Raw genomic sequence first — 23,233 nt, 5'->3', positions numbered from 1 at the left:
GTCACCACGGGGGGGGGCGTGGCATTGGGCGTGGCATTGGGCAATGTTAAGTCAACCTGGTTTTTACCCCTCAAAGATGTCCGCCGCTACCAAAAGACACTTGTTGACGCCCCCTTCAGGATTCTTGGCACGCTCTATAGACACAAATCCAGAACCTGTGAAATATGAAAAACACAGAGTCTTGCTAAGTTCTTGTAATCAAAAATAGTCCAAAGAGATTCTGGGTGGTTCTGAGTGGGACTGGGTAGTTCTAGGTAGTTCAGGGAGGTACCGGGTGGTTCTAGGTAGTTCGGGGCGGTACTGAGTGGACCTAAGAGGTTCTGGGTGAGCTTCTAGGCTTCGTACCCTGCGGAGCGTTGGTGCTGAGGGTTCCAGATGTCGTCTCTGTGTTCGGGTCGACAGAACAGCCTGGACGACTGGGCCAGGCGGTCGCGGTACGAGCGCTCCTGTTCCCTCTCGCGGTCCCGCTGCTCTCTGTTCTCCTTGTCTCGGTCCCGGGGCGGCTTGGAGAACGGCGGACAGCCTCCGAACTGCGAGGAGGAGTGGCTTCTGTTGTCACGGAGACCGGCGGAGGAGAGCTGACCCCCCGCCGACCTGTATGATTGGATGAAGAGAAAGGAAGATATTATTATTACCAATGCTCTTTGGGTGGTTGTGAGCTTGTAGAGACGCTATTTTCGATGTATAGTAGAAGTAGAGGATGAGGTAACGGCAGAGGACACATTTAACATTATGTGCAAATGTACTGTGACAAAACATACACCAAAGGAGTAGGACTAAATTGTTAAATTATTATTAGAACAGGACTTATCGGTACACATGATCTCTATAGTCATGTGATCAAGACGGATCTGTTTTTGGGCGGTGTAGCCGCCCCTATAAGTGGGGTTGGGACACCTCATTAGTATTAGTTTCCTGCACTGTGATTGGCCCATTAGTAGACCCCTAGCTGTACTGTGATTGGCTGACTCTATTGGCTGACTCTATTCAGCACTGTGATTGGCTAGCGAGACACATGATGACATTAATAACCTATAAATAGGATTATGCACTTCCAAAAATCCATTTTTTTGGGAAGTGAGCTTCCATCACTATGATGACCACTGTGATGACCACACCGCCCACTTCACACTGGGTGTGATTTTTCTTATTCCATCCTGATTGGCTAATATTGACATCTAAAGTTTGCAGGAGTGGCCTGTTTGGAACAAAATCATTAACGCAGCGTCCGATTGTGGTGAAACTTTGCACGCACATTCGCACTACGTTGAGGAACAAATGCCACCCTTTTAACATTGCCCTATTATAGCGCCACCAGGAGGCCGATTTTTGCTAAACATTTTATTTCATATTATTCCTGCAAATTTTGTCCAAACATCACGCAAATCGGTACATATTATCTCTATAGTCAAGTGATGAAGACAGATCCATCAGATTTTTCATATTCCATCCTGATTGACAAATTCCGAACATTGCTGGCCCACAACAACCTACCTGACCTGGTGGAGACCTGTGCGCTGAGGAGCACTTTTTCCAGTATTTGAAAATGTTCACCCACAGTAACATGCACCAAATAATGACGCCAGCTTTAATGTGGTTAACTGGTGTTTACCTGCTTTTACTGGTCCTGTGAGGTCTGTTGTCTGTAGGCTGCTGCTGAGACACAATGAAAAGAGACAGAACACAAACACAGCTTCAGGTTGACTAGATTGTCATTAAACGTGATTCAGTGGTGGTCAAAGTACTCAACCGCAGTATTGAGTGAATAGGCCTACTGAAATATTCGAAAAAATATCAACAATAGTGAAAACAACCTACACTTTGTGAGCTTGTAGATCGGCAATTTTCACAATATTTGAAATTGGGTTAATTCATAATGTACTTTTTAATTTCCTATACAAATACTAGTGGCGACTGGCGATTAAATCAAGTGGAGTTAAAATTACAATATTTGTCTTTGAAATGTAGTGGTGTGAAAGTAATTTTACATTTATATATATTTTTTTTCATTTTCCCCCAGAATTAAAAAATAATAATAATCCAAAACGTAATTGAAAAAATTTCATCACGCATTAGAAAGGACAATATCAGTCACCAGAACCAAGGACGGGTGTTTTCAATGTTTTACATGGTTAAAATGGAGTTTGAAGTTACAAAGGGTTTGTATAGGAAGGGGGCGTGTCTGTAAAAATGTATATAAAATATATAAATACTGAATCAAGCAACTTAAAAACTGTCTGGGGTGTTCACAAAAGCAGAGTAGACGATCTCTTTAAGTACATACTCTGTCCACCACTGGACAGAACAAACACGACCCAGCCACATGTTGACTAATGTCATTAAACGTGATCTAATCTAATGTCATCTCGTGTAGATGGTTTCAACGGTCTAAAGTAGCTACAGGAGATGTGACAACCATCCTGCCAGCAGCTGACCCCACTATGAAGGCTCAAAGAATTTATGAAACAACAATAATAATGACCATTGTAATGGAAGAAAAATAAATAAACAGACAGTCACACACACACACACCATGTATTCTGTGATGGCATAATCTTTGTCAAATAGTGTGTGTGTGTGTGTGTGTGTGTGTGTGTGTGTGTGTGTGTGTGTGTGTGTGTGTGTGTGTGTGTGTGTGTGTGTGTGTGTGTGTGTGCCTGCCTGCGTGCGTGCGTGCGTGCGTGCGTGCGTGTATGTGTGTGTGTGTATCTTGGTATAATGATGGCAGTGCGTGTGTATATTGTCTAGCTTACTATAACGGTTGATTGCGTTGTCAACTAGAGTCCTCTATTAGTAGTGGGATCGCACGGGTTACACGGTTCCAACAGAATCTTATGCGAGCGGGTGGTTTTTAAATAGCTGCGGTTAAAATCGCACACCTGAAGCATTCAACTGTGTGGGTGGTGCACAGCTGCAGCATGGAGGAGCACACTGTGCTTTACTTTAGCTTCATATGAACACATATAATGGCTAATTTACAGTATGTGCATAATGCATCTATTTAATAACCTACTGTCAGGTAAGTAGTCCAGCCAAGCTCACTGTGCTCTCTGTCCATGGTGCTGAAATGGCTGCATATCTCTCTCTCTCTCTCTCTCTCTCTCTCTCTCTCTCTCTCTCTCTCTCTCTCTCTCTCTCTTTCTCTCTCTCTCTCTCTGTAATGTTTGTGGGTCCCAATGGAAATATTGTGTGATTATGCAGGACCAGACAGTAATGTTGCAGGATTATGCGGGACTAATCGGCACTTACATTAATTTTATTTTTGCAGGCAGGCAGGAGCAGTCGGTCATAAATTAACTGCAGGCGGTCAAAAATGAAACCATTGCGGGTGTGGGCGGGAATGTTTTCAGAGACTAGGGTTTAATACCTTACTATTATGGTTGTACTAGGGTTTACCTTACTGTAACAGTTGTAGTAGGGTTTAGTACCTTAAGGGCCATACAAATATAGTTTTAAAAATCATTCTAAGTCAAGTGGATGGCAGAGTTCACACCAACTATAGAATAAATACAATGGCGAATGATATAGTTTTAGTTATCGTTATAGTTATAGTGCTCAGTGTGAATGGCCATTTATTATAATGGTTGTACTATAGCGACCGCCCCGGTCGTCGCTTCGCGCTGCGTTTCGAGCTGCGTTTCGAGCTTGTAGATCTGCTACTTTTGATACTTTTGTGTGACGCTGTAGTATGAGCAAGTAGGGCATTAGTTTACGAATAAGGGTTGTACTAGGGTTTAATACCTTACTATAGTGGTTGTACTGGGGGGGCGGGCTGGCGGTGTCCTGGTAGTACTGGAGCAGTCTCTCGGCCAGGGCGATGCGTTTCAGCAGGTTCTCGATGAAGCGTTGGATTCGAACCTTCCCACAGCTCTCCTGACGCGCCGCCGCTTCCAGGAACTTCTGAATGGTTAACACCTCCCTGTGGGACCCCACGACACCAACATCATCGTCACCATGGAAACCTACTGTATCTATAAATAGACATATATGTATACTGAAGGTTTGGGCCCACGCTACGCAGCCCACACACCTATGTCACCTTTCCGTCTGATATGCCCATATATGGAGATCTCTGTATCTGTCAGTCCTTGTCCCTTTCAAGCCCATATATGGAGATCCCTGATGTCATCAGCATATGCTCATACATGGGCATTCCCCCTTTTGTGCCCATATATGGAGTTGAGTGATTTGTTGCGCCTGATGCCATGATGACACATTGAGGTTAGACAACACACTCCATATTTGGGCGTAGCTGCATTGGGAACTCCTTATATGGTTATGAACCATTTCTCTTGTGGGGACCAGGAAAATCGTGCTTCGTGTTTCTCAAATTCTACTATAGAACTACATTTTAGCCTGGTAAACCATCCCGGTCGCGTGAATTCACATTACCATGTGTCTTCTGCAGACCGGTCTGGCCCCTAGCACTGGGTGGGCGTTTTGCAGAAACCAAAAAGTGGAAGAGCCAATCGGCATCCCAGGGCCCTGAGCGCAGACGCTGATTGGCTCCTCCACTATAATGTGAATTCACATGACCGGGATGGTTTACACCAAGCTAGCTCACAAGAATAGTAACACACACACGCACACGTCCTATACCTCTCTCGTCTCTCCAGCTCGTTCTCGGAGGCGTTCAGCTGCTCCCGCAGCGCGGCAATCACCATCACCGCCACGTCCACCTGCCGGCTGAGCGAGCGCTCCCTCTCCGCCACCTCCTGCCTCTCCTGGGCCAGGTGGCGTGAGTGAGCGCGCTCGCACAGCAGCTGCGTGTCGGTGTGCGCCAGCTCCGTGCTGACCGTGGCCAGCCGCCGCTGCATGGAGGTGTCGGCGCACCGCAGCACCTGGGCCAGACGCCGGCCCACCGCCGCCGACGCAGACCCCGGCCCCGCCTCCAGACCCGGGTACATGATATGACCTGCCGGAGGCAGAGGTCAGATTCAAGATTCAAGATTCAAGATAATGATAATCTTTATTGTCCCCAAAGGGAGATTTGTCTTCACAGTCTGTTAAAAAAAAAAAAACACATAACCATATCGCACCAGTGGTGGAAAAAGTACTCAAATGTTTTACTTAAAGTTGTACAATGCAGAATCACAAATGACGATTTTTAGCAAACTCTGCTGGTCACTACCGTCACTGCATACAATTTCCGTAGTCCTCGATTACCCAGAATTCCATTCGTTTTCACCGGAAGCCGGAAGCGTTTCAAAAAGCGATCTTTTAATTGTTTTATACTATCTACGGATCGTTTCTCTTAGCCAGTGGAGCATTTGTTACCATGAGCTGTGCTTTCTTTTTCTGTTCTTTTTCGATCTTCCAATCCTACATTCTCTTAAAATCAGCGTGAGGTTCCTTTTTGTTATTAGCGCGGTAGTTCCTGGCCAAACAGGAAACCGTTGCGGTGTTCCTGGCCGACGTCACGTCGGCCACGACGTCATGACGTTGGCCAGGAACGTCATTTTCCCGGGAAAGTCCCCCCCGTCCACGTTCAATAGAAAATATATAAATAAAAGGCTTCCGGGGGTGAAATTCATGGAGTGGGTGTTGTGAAACTTTTGCCACTCACAAAAGATATACAATTTAACTTTAGTTTTGTTGAAAACGTTACCTAGTATGCCTTTAAGTAAAAGTATCAATACTGCAATGTAGAAGTACTCTGTTACAAGTAAAAGTCCGGAATTCAAAATTTACTTGAGTAAAAGTACAAAAGTATTGGTATCAAAATGTACTTAAAGTACCAAAAGTAAAAGTACTAAAATGTTTGAAAATAGCAGATCACAAGCTTTTTTCGATTAATCAAACAACCACGTTTTTTGTTTAAAGGTCGGGTAAGTGATATCCTTTTGTTAAAATAAGTGTTAAATAGCTCTACATTCTGATAGTAGTCATTGCTATTGTAATAATTGCTCAATCATTGCTCTTTAATAAACAGACAATGCTTTTTCAGGTCAGGATACCAATTGTATCCAAACAGGAGAGAGAACTCATACAGGAAAAACAAGTGAAACTGGAAGTGATGACACAAAGAAATGAGCAGACAAAATTGGAACTGGAACAACATAAAACTGAAGCTGATAAATCCTGATTGGTTGCGCAACCCACCTGAACATGTATTTTCTGTTAAAGAGCTGGAGAGACAAGGAGACCCCTGTGACTGAACAAACACTCTAGTCTATAGCAATGATTACTATCACAATATAATGCTTTAACCTTTTAACAAAAAAAAAAGCATATGCCGGAGACAAATGGATGAGGGCAGAGGTTTCCTCATTACATAGCAGGAAGGATAGCAGGATAGTAGGACTGTGACAGGCCTGCTAATAGGTCAGCTATTTTCAGCGTGCAGCGCCGTATAACTCGGGCTCAGTGTAAATGTTTACAGATTTTTTGCAGTCTAGCTTTAGTTGACTAAATATTGTATTGTCAAAATACTATTTTGTCGACTAAATCAACTGTACATTTCGTCGACAAAATGGTATTTTGGGGGGCGTGATGGGCGTCGTAATGCCTGATTTATACTTACCTGTGTGCCGGAAATAGCCGATCTACAATCTCACAAAAAAACTAAGCATAAAATGACATGTCTTAGATCTACTGGATCTCTTCTCCACTAGTCCCTCCCTAACATTTTAGTCTAGTTTTTTTATTTGTTGATGAAATTGTCAATATATTTAGTCATCGTTTTAGTCATCATAGCCTAGTTTTGATTTAGTTTTCGTCAGTGAAAAAAAGGCAGTCGACGAACACACAGCAGCTTTAGTCGACGAAATGAACACTGACTCGGGGCTTAAACGTGGTCCTACCTCCCACCACCTCTGGGGGGCGGTCTGGTCGCTGCTCGGGCCCCGGCGGGGGGTCCGACGGAGGCGGGCCGAAGTGGGGGTGGTGACGGTGATGGTGGGAGGGGTCGTAGCGTTCCTTCCTCCCCTCGTCTCTCTCCTCCTCCTCGTCTTCTTCATCCCCCTCCTCATCCTCATCCTCCTCCTCCTCCTCCTCCTCTCCATCCTCCTCCTCCTCGGCCTGCGTCCCCACCCCCACGCTCTGTGTGCGCCTCCTCTCCGAGCCGAATGAGGAGGAGGAGGCCCGATGGAGGCCGGCGCCGCTTTCTCGGCAGTCGCTCAGGGAGCGCACGTGAAGCCCTCTCCCTCCTCCTCCTCCTCCTCCTCCTCCTCCTCCTCTTCTCTCGGCTCCTCCCCCCCGTCCCGCGGTGTCGGCGCTCTGCTGCCCCCTGCGTGTGGGGAGGCTCAGCTCGCCCCAGGGCATGGCCACCACGGAGCTGTGGATCTGTCCCGTGATGCTGAACGTTCCGGAAGGAGGAGGAGCAGGAGCAGGAGCAGGAGGCGCATCGGAGGTGTAGGAGTGGCGGTACTCCAGGTGCGCACGGAGGGAGGTCAGGCTCCGGAAGCGCTCCTGCTCGCCGCAGCGCGGGCAGCGGAACGGGAGGCGCGAGGAGGAGGAGGAGGTGCAGCAGCGGGAGGAGGAGGTGATGCTGGTGGAGGAGAAGACGGCATTGTGGCTGGAGACGCAGGTGGAGGACACGCCACCACCGCTCCTCTCTGGGAGGAGAGAGGAGCCAGAACCTCTGGAACAGAACTTCTGTTGCATCACACCTAGAGGAGAGGAGAGGAGAGGAGAGGAGAGGAGAGGAGAGGAGAGGAGAGGAGAGGAGAGGAGAGGAGAGGAGAGGAGAGGAGAGGAGAGGAGACACATTGATCTGAATAGATTAACAAATGTCCTCTCCTGTACAGAATCCAAACCAACCATTAACAATCTATATAACTCATGTATCTATATAACATACATGCCTTAATGCAGTTTAATTGCATTTTATTTTACACACTTCTACAACTTCAATCACACACAATTCAATTCAATTCAAAGGGCTTTATTGGCATGAGAAAACATACGTTTACATTGCCAAAGCAGAAAGCACAATACAACAATACAGCAATACAATCAAAACAAAAAATATGTACATTTGAAAGTCAGAATCTTCAATAGATCAATTTCTATGTACCACACACACATACACCTGTAGCACTATACATTTCAGTGTCCCATTCATTTAAATCAATCAACCAACGAACCTAGTAATTAAACAATGAGTCAGACAGTCATAGAAAGAATGATTTAACCTGTAAGTATATTTGTGTTTTAGAAGCAGACAGACAGACAGACAGACAGACAGACAGACAGACAGACAGACAGGTGACACAACACAAACACACATGTGGCCAGGGACAACAATTATGCAACACAACGTTACAATGTAACAACAGGTCAATGAATGGACGTGCAATAAAAAGCCCACCGTCACCTGCTGCTGCTTTAAGAAGGATTAAGAGCTTTAAGCTCTAATCTATGCTCCATCTGACAACACGGATCAGATCTGTCCCCCTTTTCGGCAAGCGGCACACACACACACACACACACACACACACACACACACACACACACACACACACACACACACACACACACACACACACACACACACACACACACACACACACACACACACACACACACACACACACACCCTTGCAGCTGTAGACAGTGCAACCGGCCGCGGCTGCAACATTGTAACCGTTATTACAATGTAGTAACAACATACTTACTGCGTCTGTAGGAGAGAAATGTGTTTCAGGAGGAGTCGCTGCTGTCACTGTTCATGATGTATGACATTATTACCATCATCATCATGTCGCACACAGCGACCTATATGATGTCATCATTCACTGGAATCACAGAGAGAGAGGAGAGAGAGAGAGAGAGAGAGAGAGAGAGAGAGAGAGAGAGAGAGAGAGAGAGAGAGAGAGAGAGAGTGTGTGCGCGTTGCCAGATGTTGTGAAAGAAATAAGCAACAGGGGTCTATTCCACGAAAGCGGAATTAAATTATCCTGGTTTGAAAGGCAAATCCAGGGGGACTACGGGGGAGTGTCCTACCAGTTCCGGCAAGAACTCTCAGCCACTTTCACCCCTGCGAGAGGTTTGTCGAGCCAGGATCGTTAAACCAGGCTGAATGTGAGTTCACATATTCCTATAAAAGACCATGAAAGTCGATAGCAGAATCCTTGAACTTGACCAATCATGGAGCCCAAAACCAGAGCGGCGTTCTTCTCTGTGGCTGAACAGCAGCACTGCAGCAGCTCATGAAATCATACAAGGAAGTAAAATGTATAATAAGCAAGAGAGGAAACACAGCCGCAATAAATATAGATCCAGGGAGAAAGCGTGGCAAAGTATTGCAGACAAATTAAATGCACAAGTTGTCCAAAAATATGCAATTAATTTATATACAAATCCATAAATATATAATTCAGTTAGGCTTAAACATAAGGAGTTTAAGTGAATGTTGGAATTATAATTACACACTTAATTTTCTAATTTCTAATTTCTAAAATCGAAGATCTACAAGTGAAAAGCTTGCCTTTTGGCGGCCGGGGGTCCCCGGTCCACGGGGGTCAACGGGGGTCCGGGGACCCCCGGCCGCCATAAGACAAAAACATTTCGGGCTTGTAGATCTTCGATTTTTGCATAAGAATTGAATAAGTGTGGAAAAACTCATTGGTTTATGATTGGAGTCATTGGACTAACAGCTATTTCACAAAACTTGAAGAACAAGGCACTGGATTAATAAAGCTTGGCTGTTAGCCTGGTCCGGACCAGGCTAACTTCACAGCTAAATTGCCATGGTAACTAAGGCAGGATTGCTTCAATTTTCTTTTGTGAAACAGGATCATGGATAAACATATCCAGGTTTACTGGCTAAGTTAATCTGCCGAGCTAACTCAGCTTTCGTGAAACCGATTCCTGGATAATTTAAGCCAAGATAGCCGATTAAACCCGGTTTATCCCTAATCCAGGTTTCGTGGAATAGACCCCTGATCTATGAAAACAAGCCCAAAGAAGCGACTATTATTAGGCCACATGAGCACTTTAAACCTGTATGCATCGGATATTTGAAAATAGCCGATCAAAACAGACCTTGAAGGGAAAAAAAGCTAAACATTTTGTGGTAAAAAAAAAATTGGTCCTGGCACAAAATATTCACATGCCAGGGGTTTTCTAAAACCGTTTGCAGCCTCTGCCAGCATTTTAACGATTTCTTACCTTTTCAAGTAGTCACAGAAAATGTATCTGCCAGTATGATTGATCCCCTGATGGTTGCTAATAATCACTGAAGGTTTTCAGGTGTGGTTTCAAAAATGTCAAGAGGTCATCGTGACCTCGTTGACATTTGTTGTTTGATGTTGGAAAATAGCATGTTTCACTAAAAAATACATGGTAAAACATAGGGGTTTTTTTTCTCCATGTATAGCAAATCTTTGGATCGCGTTAATCCCCCCCCCCCCCCAAAATAATAATTTTAGAATGTTATTTTTTTTATTTCTTTTTACGTTTTTGGCAGGCAAGAGCTTAATTCCTAGGCATTGTGTTAATCTGGGGGTCCTTGACATGAAAATGCTTGAGTCTCAAACAACATTAGGAAACAAGCCCAAAATAAACAACTACACTTTGGAAACAAGCCCCAAAAAGCATCAACCCACGTCCCATAACTCAATATGTACAAGCAACTTTACAGAAGGATAAGCCCAAATTCGCTTATAATAAACAGACATGGCAACCCTGAGAGAGAGTTGGAGGTGTGACTCAGGGCGCGTTCGAAAATACAGCACTGAGCGCACTGGCCAATACAAACTAATAGGCGAGTGTGCTCCGGTGCGTAATTTACGAACGCACCCTCAGTGTTGGTCAAATCGTGCACGAAGCGCGTGTTTTGTGCACCAACACGCACCGCATGCAGGCGGAGTTAGCCACGGACCAATGGGGTCCCTCGGATGGAAGCTCCGCCCATGTCCACTGGATGAGAAGCCGAATCAAACAATCCCAGTGGTTGTAGTTTTATATTTTGACCAGTAGATGTCAGAGTAGACACGTCTTATATGAGACTTGTTTTATACTTGGAGACTGTGGTTGTACTAGTCAGCTCCCAGTGACCAACAGCAGAAGACTGTGGTTGTACTGGTCAGCTACCAGTGTGTGTTTAACTGTATAATTTTAAGCACACTACTGCAGTTCATCAAATATTCCCTCAACAATTATGGGAATATTATTAATTATAAAAATAATTGCTGCATTTATTATACTGTTTATTTTTGTTAAACTTCTATCTAAACAACTATCTTTGTTCAATTATTTATCTCATTGATTTATCACGAGCCGTCATGCTTCTCGTTGTGAGCTTGTAGATCTGCGGTTTTCGATTCCTCAACTGTACAACAAAGTATAAATATGGGCTTAAGTGGTTCTTCAGACTGATCAATTGTAGTCGATTATAAAAACAAATAGATTTTTTTTGTTGTCAATTCGTTGTTAATGTTATTTTTATTATATAACAAATATTTAAAAAAAAACACGGTTCATGATTATAACATTAATCGAAAAAGTAATCGATAGAATTATCGCTAAGAAATGAATGGATAGTTACAGCAGTTCCTGATACCAGGATATCTGTCAGGTAGAAAACTGTCCAAAACTGTTACTTTTCGGGATTTCGAAATGAAAAAATAGCAAAAGCAGCAGATCTACAAGCTCAAAACGCATTGCTTCACGCATTGCTTCACGGTCGAGCTAGTGGATCTGCTTTTGATGCTTTTATGTGACTCGAGTATAGTGCTTGAGTAAATGCACTTAGTTACTTTACACCACTGGCACTGGAGTCCATACAAGAATGCTACGAATGGCACTTTGGGTGTCACATGGGACTGATTGGAGGACCACATCAGAAACATGGACCTCTATGGGGGCCATGACCCATCCACAGGTCATGGACAAGGTCAGAGAGAGAAGGATGAGGCTGGCCGGGCACTGCGTCAGGCACCCGGAACTGGTGCTGAGCAAACTGACACTGTGAGAGCCAGTGGTGGAAGAAGAGTATGTAAGACGTACTCAGATCTTTTAAGTAAAAGCAGCAATACTACAACTTTTAAATACAGAATGTTAATTCAGTGTAAGTACAGCTGTATTGGCGTCAAAATATGTGTCAAAATATTTTAAAAATGTATTTTTAGCTAAAATGACAAGACCAAAATAGGGACATCAGGATAAAATGTATTAAAACATATTTTAGGTTATAGAATTTGCCTCCAAGTTGACAAATGAGTGCCCACTAAAATAACTGTAAACTTTTTGTAGAGCTTTATATTGCAATAATAATGATTATGTGGCTGTCCTAATATCCCAAGGCACATCTGGACACCTTTTTAACTGCATCATTGTATTACTATTTTCCTTGAACCATATGCCTTATTATGTACAGTACATACAGTATCTGTTAATACATCTGCTACAGCAGATGTAAACTGTGTGTAAACGGAGAGCCCCAGAACTCATGGCACTCAGTTTACACAAACATGTGCATCTAGGCAACCATACTGGAAATAAGCTCGAGCTTTTTTTTTGTTTGATCCTTTTGACAGATAAATACAAATATATCGTCTCTGTCGGTTGGAAACCTCACATGTCCAAAACTGTTGAACCCTTCAAAAATAGCAGATCCACAAGCTTTGAGCTTGTAGATCTGCTACTTTTGATGCTTTTGTGTGACGCTGTTGTATGATCAAGTAGGGCGTTAATTTACGGGGGGAAAAAACGCAAAAAGTTAAAATATGGAGATAAGACAGCAATGACTTTGTCAATAAAAAAAACATCTATCAATGTCAATCAAAGTCAATATTTTACTCTATCTATATTGATATCTGACCCGTTGTTTCAGCTAATGGAGCTTGTATGACAAAGAATTTCACTTTACATATATATACATTTTTCACCTGCAAACCTGTAATGTGACAATCAAGTAGAGATGACTCACTTCACACCACTTGAGAACCACTGTTCTAGATCAGTGGTTCTCAACCTTTTCTGCCTGTGACCCCACAAAATAATTGAACTGGGGACCCCCCACCCTGACAAGCACTTGCAATGTAGGAGTTGTTACATTTATCTTGACTCGGAGCTTGTAGATCGGCTGTGCAAAATGTTTGCCTCCTTCTTATATTATTTGACAATGTGGTCAAGATTTGACCAGTTTTTATAGTATAGTTTTTTGATTACTTTTGATGCTGCGGTCCTTAACTCATTCAGTACCCGGCTTATTTATGGCAGTTTGGCTCTGAGTGCCACAGCCAGAATTCATTCTAAAAAAAAAGTGCTTAGGAGCCGAGATACAGCTTTTTTCAGTAAGAAGTTAAACAAAGAGTGAATGGAGCAGAACATTTTCAAATCATCATATCTTGGGTTCTGAACATTTTTTTTCAAATAATAAATATATATATATATAAATATATATAAATATATATATATATATATATATTTTTTTTTGGGACGTCTTAGACGTCCAGTGGCAATCAGGGCTTGGCACTTAAGCAGTTAAATGTCACTTCACTGTCATCTGGGGACTCAACGCACACGTTGAGAACCACTGTTCTAGATCAGTTCACCATTCAAAACACACACACAGGACAGTGAGGACACGACACCACTAAGATTCATTTTAAAAGCATTTTAATGGCTTTTTGCACATATGTAACAGAGAGGGCAAAGTTCTACAGGTGCAGATCCAACTACCAGTGACCCCCCCCACCCCCCGAACTCCAAAAACCACACGGACTAACTCGCCTACAACCCCCCCCCCCCCTCCCCCACAACCCCACCCGCTATGGCAAAAAACAAGCGCCCCTCCCCCAAGACATCCCGCCCCACCCCACCGCCCCGCCCCCACCCATCGTGGCATTGTTGATTGTGCAATTATGAAGAAATATGTCGTTACTATAGTTACAGTGACGGGGGGAGGGGGGGGGGGAATGCAACACTAATCCATCGTTTTATCAAACAAGCCAGAGAGAGAGAGAGAGAGAGAGTAGCAAAAACTATAATGATACTAACGGCTTCAGACTTGGGTCAAACGGTGTGTTAAAATAAATTTTCAAATTACTTCCAGTTGTTTCAAAACTGCTTTAATGTGAAGCATTTTTTTTGGCCCATTCTGACCAGTAACAGACAAGAGAAATGGGATTCCGTTTGTTTTTGAGTTTTTACTTTTTCCAGTGTTGGAATAATCGTTCGACCGACTCCGTTTCAGTTCCGGCAGGCAAGAGCAATCGATTATATCAGAGAAGGGAGCGACTGGTCAGATTCTCGTTTGACTCACCAAGTCTGAGTCGTAGGAACGTGGAGCGTTTTTTAAAAGCCGACCAAAGCAAAGCGACCATTTTTTTTTTCTTCTGCGACACAACTCATCCCCAGCTAAATGCTTTAAAACCCCCCTCCCCCAACTGTGTCCACGGTATAGACCACCACGCTTTTAAACTTTATTTTATTGTTTCATAGTTAACACCTATGTCTTCATAACTTGTTTGAACTAAATACATTTCTTAAACATACATTTTATTATGAAAACAAAACCAAAAAAATACAATAGGGGGGAAAAGGAAAAAGATAACAAATCTCAAAATAACTAAAATAAGTAACTAAGGGGCAGAGGAAGTGTTAAGCCCGACTCATACGACGGTGTTGCGCGTCGGAAAATAAGCCGACCTACAAGCTCACAACGCGTCAAAAAGGCATCGCATTGTGAGCTTGCAGGTCGGTTATTTCCAGGCGCGCAACACCGCTGTGCGGCGGAGCATAACTTAGGCTTCAAGATAACAAAGTAGTAACAAATTAAAACTTAGTGGATGGTTCTTCATGAGTTATTAAACATTCGGACTGGTCTTAGTTCTTTTTTTCCCCATCGAGACGTTCGACGGATCCTTCATTCAACGTTTAGAAGTGTATGAAGCTGTTTATGTTTTTAGGTAAATAAACATACATTATAATGAAGCTTATTACGTTTGGTAGCTCTTAATATCATTATTAGTAGTAGTAGTAACAATAAGTGAAAATTAAACACAGGTTTACCTTTTTAAACAGTTTTTGTTATACACAAGTTATACATACAGTTCAAAGCACCTCATGGGGGGTAACTCTTTAAAATGACCCAGGAGTGTTTAGTACTGAAACAACCCAATGGAACCTCAGCCAAACATTACTGCACCGCAGGTTGGTATTTGACATTAGCGTAATTCCAGCATACTCACAACATGTACTCAACCGTACGTATACGATAGTACACAGTATTACCGTGTACTTAAACTAATAGACAGTTTAATATGCTGGAATTAAGTTGTCGTCAAAATGAGTCCTACTGTACCAGCGTAGAATGGCTTCTTGCTGATCGATCTTGTCCCAGTTTAGCAGGAAAACTAACCCAAATGTCCAGTTTGCGACTTTCTCAAAATAACTAGTAACTTCTTGGTCATCAATAACACATAACTCTCTCCTTATCAACAATAATGGGATTAATATGCAATATGCACTGCGTTGGTTCAAACCCCTGATTTATGCATGTATGAGGGTGTCGCCGACTGAAAATAGCAGTGGCGAACGGGACCGTCACACTATGGTGTATAAATGAGGCTAAAGCATAGCTGGTGGCATTGTAAAGAGTTACCCGTTGCAAACTGGTTTCCCTTAGGCCACCACATTGGTCTCGTCTCGTCCGCAGACGGACGGACGTACGGACGGCGGCCTCGGGAAGAAGACGAGGACAGGAAGCTACGAACTATCACCCACGAAGAACGCAGGAACAAAAAGACGAGAGTGAAAAACAAAACAAAAACGAAAACAGTGACGAGATGAAAGCAGCGAAACGATGACGAGAAAACAAACAAACAAAGAAACTAAACAAAAAAAGAACAATAAGTCATAAATCGGAATATTCTGGAAACTCTTCTTCAGTTGGTGCTTTACTGTTGTTCTGCGGCAAACTCTGGATGTTACGGTGTTTGTTTAGTTTTTTAAATCTTGATGTTTATTTACGACAGCAGCTGCCAAAGCGGTTTGCATTCCCCTTTTTCAACATTTTTACTCTTTCAAAAGATTTTTCTTCATTCGGTTTTGTTTTTTTCCCCCTGCTTTTTCACTCCTTATCTTAGAAATAAAAAAGAGAAAATAAAGAGGAGACATTTCTGTATCGTTGTTTCTGCTCTGAGCCGACCCAGACGAGTTTAGAGGCACGAAGAGGAGGACCACATTTTGGCTCTGAGCTAGCATGCTGGAATCACACTCTGATGAGGAGGATAGAAGAGGAGGAGGAGAAGAGGAGATAAGAGGAGAGGGGACTAGAGGAGGACAAGAGGAGATAAGAGGAGAAGAGGGGAAGAAAGGAGTTGAGGAGTAGAGGAGAGGAGACAGCATGATGGAGGCTCTACTTCTTCTTGCTGAACAGGCTGAAGCGTTTCTCCTTGTCCTTCTCTCGCTTGCCGGGGCTGGACTCCGTCGCCACGGCAACGGTGGCGGGGAGCGTCTGAGCACGTGCGGAAGGGGCCGGCGTGCTATGGCTGCTGGGGGTGACCTCCGACTTCCCGGACGACGCGGCCACAGCGATGGCCGAAATCCAGCTGTTCATCTCCTCCTGAGAGAGACACACAGAGGGTTACACACTATTTACAATCCAGCTGTTCATCTCCTCCTGAGAGAGACGAAGAGAGGGTTACACACCATTTACTATCTAGGTGTTTAGCAGACGCTCTTATCCGGAGTGCCTTACAATAAACAAGGTACATAATCACATGCATAGAATTCAGAGAGAACAGTGTAGTGCCTCAAGAAATGAGGATACCAGGTAATCAGCATCAAGACTGACAGTGTGACTGAGTTCTTGTTGTCCTAGTCTAGTCTTGTTTGTCTTGTCCTATGTTTTTCTCTTTTTGTCCTTCTTTTGTCTTTCTTCGGACTGCGCCTCGGGATGGGGCCGTACTACAAATACCCAACCTATGACCTAAGCATCTGTCTAAGTAACATGCTATCTAAATTACATTCTTAACATTAAGTGGTCAAAAGAAAAGAAATTGGAGGAAAACACACACACACACACACACACACACACACACACACACTCACACGCGGTACTCACATCATCTTTGGCTTGGAACAGATACTCGTTACCATCAGTTACTCTGTGGAAACAAACACACGTAATATTCATGACACATTTAATATTCATAATACTTAATGAAACACATTCATATGAGACATTTAATATTCATATTACAACCTTAAATACACTCATCTTACACATTTAATCATTTAAAGCCCAGCATCCATACTGTGAGGAAAGCTTTCGCTGAAAATAGCAGATCGACAAGCTCACAACGCGCCACGTCGCATTGTGAGCTTGTCGATCTGCTATTTTCAGCGAAAGCTTTCCCCACAATAACAGAAAAGACAGTGGTTAACACATTTACCGCCGGGCCCGTAGTTCTACGGGCCGTTAAATCCAACGGTTAAGCGCCAATCCCGTAGCCTACGGGCTGTGGTGCTTTTTCCTTTTTTTCGAATTTTTTTTTTTTTTTAATTTTCTAGGGGGACCATTTTCAGTGTAACACCACCCGATCGGACCGGAAGTGCGATCACGTTTTTTGTTTCCCGTCTGTCTCCATTCTAAGTCGTACACATAAACCCCTGTAAAAGCTGTACAGGACATGTAGTTTTTCATCCTCGCATTTCCCATGTTAACTTAAACGATCAGAACTCAAACATGGCGGCTCCGTTTGACACGCGGTCTCGACGAGTAGACACCAGGACATGTGCCCGTTGTTTACAAACATTGGATCGGGCAATCTAAAGGATTTTAACGGGGCCTATGGCGACCTGAAAAAAACAAAAAACAACAATAAAACCTTGGCACTGGTGAGTACATTATGAGATTAGCCCTTGGCGGTGGATGTGTTAAAGGGACACTTTGCCAATTCGGAACCTAAATCCCATTGTTCTGATATGACAGTGCCGTCAAACAAAATCTATGAAGCTATGTATGAAATCTATGGAAAGGTTTAATCTGCAACACAATTTTATACAGTATGTAGTGAGGGGGGGGGGGCTGACAAACGTTGCAGACCCCCGGTATAGAGTGTGAACAACGTACTTGAGCTTGAAGACGTGTTTCTTCTTCTTGTACTCCACGGCCGCGGCACACGCGGCCTCCAGAAGGCTGACAGGGATCTCACTGTGGTAGGGAACGCCTTGAGCCGCACTCCTCTGGTCCTTGTAGAAGCCCATCTCTGACTGGTTGATCACACAGTACACGTTGTGCCATGACCTGACACACACACACACACACACACACACACACACACACACACACAGGTAAGTCAGTGATATTATACATTTCTATTGTTGTCGGGCAGAAACCTTGCATCTCCATATTTCAACTTTTTTCGTTAAATGAATGCCCTACTTCATCATACAAGAGTGGCAAACAAAAGTAGCGAAAACAGCAGATATTTTCTCAATGTTATTTGATTGATAAAACATAGAATCAAGAAGAGGTAGGACTAGTTTAAACTTCCCCGTGTCCGTTTCGTGCACATTCTTTCCCCACATTTTCATTACTTTTAAGTTTTATGTTTATTTTAAGTATTCTTTGTCTTTTAACTGCGTCTGAAATAAACAATCCAAATCCAACCACCGAATCACCGCTTTGTGCAAATAACTATTATCATTATTATAATTATTATAGTCACTATAACTATTATTATTACCTGTTAGAAGCCTTCTTGTTCTGGCCCTCCCACTCGTGTTTGCGGTACAGGAAGCCTTCCAGTTGGGAGGTTGGTGTGTCCTGCTGGGTTTTGGCGGGAAGCGTGGCAGCCAGGCAGGCCTTGCCCCTGCGGGAGTCGGTGGGAGACCCCGCGGCACTGGGCTCCGACACGCCATTAACCACCTCACCAGCCTCTCCGTTGTCCTGGAAACCGAAACACAAAGGGGGAATTACAGAGACGCCTACAGTCTGAATCACACACACTCCGTCTCACTCACATACATTCCTTTAATATACTTGATATAACTCACCCACACTTAAATTATGTCTCACACACAAAATATGTACTTTCTCTCATAGACAACTCAACAGACGACACCCCGACACACACACACACACACACACACACACACACACACACACACACACACACACACACACACACACACACACACACACACACACACACACACACACACACACACACACACACACACACACACACAGAGCAGAGGCATGCAGTAGCATCAGGCTGTGTAGACAAACTGTTCCCAGAACAGATTTAATACAGAGTGCATATAAGGATATGTATATAGAAATTACTTAATCGGCTTAATTCAAATACTGTTGATTTCGGGTGGAAACCTTGTACGTCCAAGAACCTGCGATCCAATGTAGTTATTATTTAGTTACAATATTTATAAAACCCATAGACACACTTAACCACTTTCAACATGGTGTAAAAAAATTATAAAATGGCAAAAATAACCAATTTACAAGCTCACAACGTGTGGCAATGCGACACATTGTGCTTGTAGATCGGTTATTTCCCCTATTTGAAAGTGAAAGTGGTTAAGTGTGTCTGTGGATTTTATGAATATTTAACCAATGAAAAGTATCAACAAAAGCTTGTGACTAAATAATAACTACAGTACATTGGATCCACTGGAACACAGGTTCTTTTTTTTCATTTCCTGAAAAGTAACTTTTTTCCAACATACAAACTTTCCACCTGACAGCGATGTTATGTTAGATAATTAAATCAGGTTTATGTATTATGTTAGATAATTAAGTACCTTTTATGTATTATTAAATCAGGTTTATGTATTAGTGTGAATGTGTTGCGTTGTGTTTCAACAGTGTGAGCTGAGCATTGGTTACAGCCCTGATTAGACACACACATGCACAGATCACACACAGATCACAGCACCACTCCAACAACAACACACAACACCACCACTGGTCGCCATGGAGACCAGCGGAGAAAACGAGAGCTAGCGAAAGGGGAAAGGGAAGACGTCACAGATTGTAAAAGCACACATAAATCTCAAACAATTATCCACAAAATTGCTTGAACTCATTATTCTTATTGAGTATAATTATTGGGACGAGTGAGGGGAGATTTGCGATTGGCCTAGTATCACGGAAGGAATTTGTTTTTTTTTCCCATTTATTTGCACACCACACCCACTCCAATCGGTCTGGTATTACCCCAGCACTGGGCTCTGCAGGGCTCGACCAATGGCGGACGCTCTTACTGAGAGCTCATCAGAGGGCTGGACCACTCCTGGGAAGGCTTTACTGAAAGATGGTCAAAGGGCTGGACCAATCCTGGGAGCTTTTTTAAACCGAGATCCTGTTTACTGTCAAGACTCTTCACGCATGTTTTTGTTTGTCTGTTTGCTGGAAGATGTTTTATATTGTTCTTTGAACACTCTGTCAGCTGAATCAAATATGATACAAATGGTGAATGCATCCCTGGCTTTCTACACCTTAATGTCACGTTAAGTACACGCTAATTACATAAAACTACGCCTTAACATCACCCTAACTACACATTAACCACTTGAACCCTCTATTCTTATAGTTGCCTGTACCCACTTTTTTTCAATGTACACTCAATCTCTTTGCTGAAAATAGATCTGCTATTTCTGTTTTGTTACCGCCCCCCCCCCCCCAGCATAGAGCATAGCAGTGGCTGCTAAGTTCAAATATTTCTTGATACAGACTCAATTAATCAAATGTTTTACATGATTCACCAGGAGCCTGGATGGCTTGGTTCCAGGCTTGAAATAATTAATATAAATATTTTCGGAAATGGTGGGCTGAATGAATGGGCTTTCTATCTGTGGAACCAGAGCTGGTAAACATAGCCACTGCTATGCTGGGGTTCAAGTGGTTATCTACAATGCAGCCACACACCAACTACAAATGAACTAGCCTACATAAATAACATCTATCTATGATGATGATAATATGTGAACGTAGATGGACCCAGAATGGAGATGAATGAAATGTAAAATGATTAAACAGGTCGATCATGTCTAGCAGCATGCTAACATTTGACACAACAATGGATAACATGACATGTGCACACACACACACACACAGACAGACAGACAGACAGACACACAGACAGACATGTACATGTAGTGCTCCATCAGAACATGATGTTTATTTAGATTTTCATTGGGTGATGATGTGTTAGTAAATGAGGACGGGATTTATGGGTGCATGTGCATTTTTCTTTTTGGGGGAGGTGAGGGTGGGGGGGGGGGGTCTACATGCAACAGAAACCATGATGAGAAAATAATACGAAATCATCAGAAACAATAATGATGATAAAAATACATTCGGGTGCAGAAACATGATAGATGTTGGTTGACATGTGACTCGGTAATGATATTAAAGTGAAACACTCTCTCTTTCTCACACACACACACACACACACACATTTGTATTACTATGCTTGTGAGGAAAACTTATGGACGGCATTGAAAATAGCCAATCTACAAGCTCACAATGCATCATGCTGCAATGCGTCTGAGCTTGTAGAGCAACACTTTTTCGGAGTGCGACATTGCCGCACAACTTAGTATAAAATAGGTAAAACTCTAACCCTAAACTGAAACTTTTTCTAAATGTAAACCTTTAAAAATATATATATATATTTTTTAAGTGGTCCTCACAATGTCAATTTCCGATATTCTACTGTACTAGTCCTAGACTAAGTCCTCACAAGTACAGTACAGACACACACACACACACACACACACAGTTTTATTGCTGAAAAAGAAAAGCGCATCAGAATGAATAGATGACAGAGGAATGATTGGAAGTTATTACAAACATATAGTATGTACATACCATACTATATGATGCATTGTACTGCATGTACGTGCAGTATTGCAATATATACCATTCACAGAATACATACAGTATTGTACTGTACTGTGTACAGGAAAACAAGCCCTTAGGCCTATCCTGTTAGCATCATTGTATAATTGTACCACTGTACTATTTGCAAACTGTTAAAGTATTCAATCAATCAAAAAAGCAATACTATGTGTATGTGATGCTATAGTAACTGTACTAGAGGAAGAGGAATGTGTATAGTAGGTTTACTCTACTGTTAATTGCAGTATTTCCATGTATGAATATCATGCAATATGGTATTGTGTGAATAAGTACCATGAACACAGTATTGTGTAGTATTTGTGTGGTAAACACAATGCATTACACAGGTGATGATATGAAAATTATTTTATGAGATGTGGAATGTAGACAGCTGGCTATCTGTTTCATTCATTCAATCTGTTTAAGTAAACTACGACCTAGCAGCTCTTAACTCACATTGAAGTCATACTGTGTAACCAAATGGTACAGGGTCCATTACATCTGGAACCCCTTCAAGGAACCGGGACCCACTTTGAGAACCACTTATCTAGAGCGGAGAATAAACAAGTGCGCTTTTGTTTTTCTTTACCAGAAATGTGTTCACTTATTTTAAAGTAAATAAATGAACACATTTCTGGTAAAGAAAAAACAAAAGCACTTCCTCCGAGTGCCTGTGTCACGAGTGTCGAGGGCAGACACTTGTGTTTAGAGAAGTTGTCAAAAAACACATTTATGTGAAATGATTATTGTGGAACGTTATAATATCAAACATAACTTTTGTTTAATCAAAATAGTTACACAGTATGACTTAAAATAAAAACTCATATATATATATTTTTTTTCTCCATTGTCTATTAAGTTTTTTCCCTAGTTTGTCTTTATTTTTCTGTTAAAGGACCATTCCACTGAATTCAACAATGCGTGGTATGCATCTGTATGAAGCAACTATTGTATACATTCTGTGTTATGAAGCCTGTTCTAAAAGCACACAGCCGCTATAAATTGTGTGGATCACAGACCGTGACTTTAAAACCTCACAGACAACTTCAGAGAGGACTTTAATATACTCCATAACCAGCTGTGTCATGTTTTATTATCAGGTGCTGTGTCATTTTGTGTTCTATTTCATCTATTCGTGCTTTACTCATTTATGGGTAAACGGTGCCGTTTACCCATAATGAGTAAAGCGCTCATGATTCATAGAACCGTGTTTACGTTTGTAAAATTACGGTTGTAACATTATGTACAACATGTTTTGTTATCAGGTGTTTTGTGTTGTATTATCAGGTGTTATGCCATGTTATCAGGTATGTTTTTTTTCTATTATCAGGCGTTATGCCATGTTTTGTTCAGGTGTTTTGTGTTGTATTATCAGGTGTTATGCCATGTTATCAGGTATGTTTTTTTCTATTA

At 42.5% G+C, this 23,233-nt stretch overlaps 2 protein-coding genes across 3 annotated transcripts in view; both read right to left on the bottom strand.

Annotated features, from left to right (window-relative positions):
- Positions 1-332: 332 nt before the first annotated feature.
- On the bottom strand, positions 333-8,733 carry znf365 (zinc finger protein 365; the record flags this gene model as incomplete). Its single annotated transcript, XM_080449564.1, has 7 exons — positions 8,619-8,733; positions 7,226-7,610; positions 6,804-7,102; positions 4,600-4,915; positions 3,742-3,919; positions 1,613-1,656; positions 333-594 (listed from the first exon to the last, which is right to left on the bottom strand). The coding sequence occupies exons 2-7, from the start codon at positions 7,603-7,605 to the stop codon at positions 333-335; spliced, it is 1,479 nt and encodes a 492-aa protein (XP_080305690.1). The 5' UTR covers positions 7,606-7,610; positions 8,619-8,733.
- Positions 8,734-14,640: 5,907 nt separating this feature from the next.
- The window catches only part of LOC308100154 (spectrin beta chain, non-erythrocytic 1-like), a 134,376-nt gene continuing 125,783 nt past the window's right edge, over positions 14,641-23,233 (bottom strand). For both annotated transcript variants that reach the window (XM_080449074.1, XM_080449073.1), the window contains 4 exons: positions 18,645-18,847; positions 18,029-18,202; positions 17,018-17,060; positions 14,641-16,516 (listed from right to left, as the gene is read on the bottom strand). In XM_080449074.1, the coding sequence (XP_080305200.1) occupies positions 16,310-16,516; positions 17,018-17,060; positions 18,029-18,202; positions 18,645-18,847 (627 nt within the window). In that variant the 3' untranslated portion in view covers positions 14,641-16,309. The remainder of the gene's footprint in view (positions 16,517-17,017; positions 17,061-18,028; positions 18,203-18,644; positions 18,848-23,233) is intronic.

Source organism: Gymnoscopelus braueri (genome assembly GCF_963280865.1).
Source record: "Gymnoscopelus braueri genome assembly, chromosome: 14".
In the NCBI taxonomy this organism is placed as follows: Eukaryota; Metazoa; Chordata; class Actinopteri; order Myctophiformes; family Myctophidae; genus Gymnoscopelus; species Gymnoscopelus braueri.
This window is presented reverse-complemented; position numbering and strand designations above follow the sequence as displayed.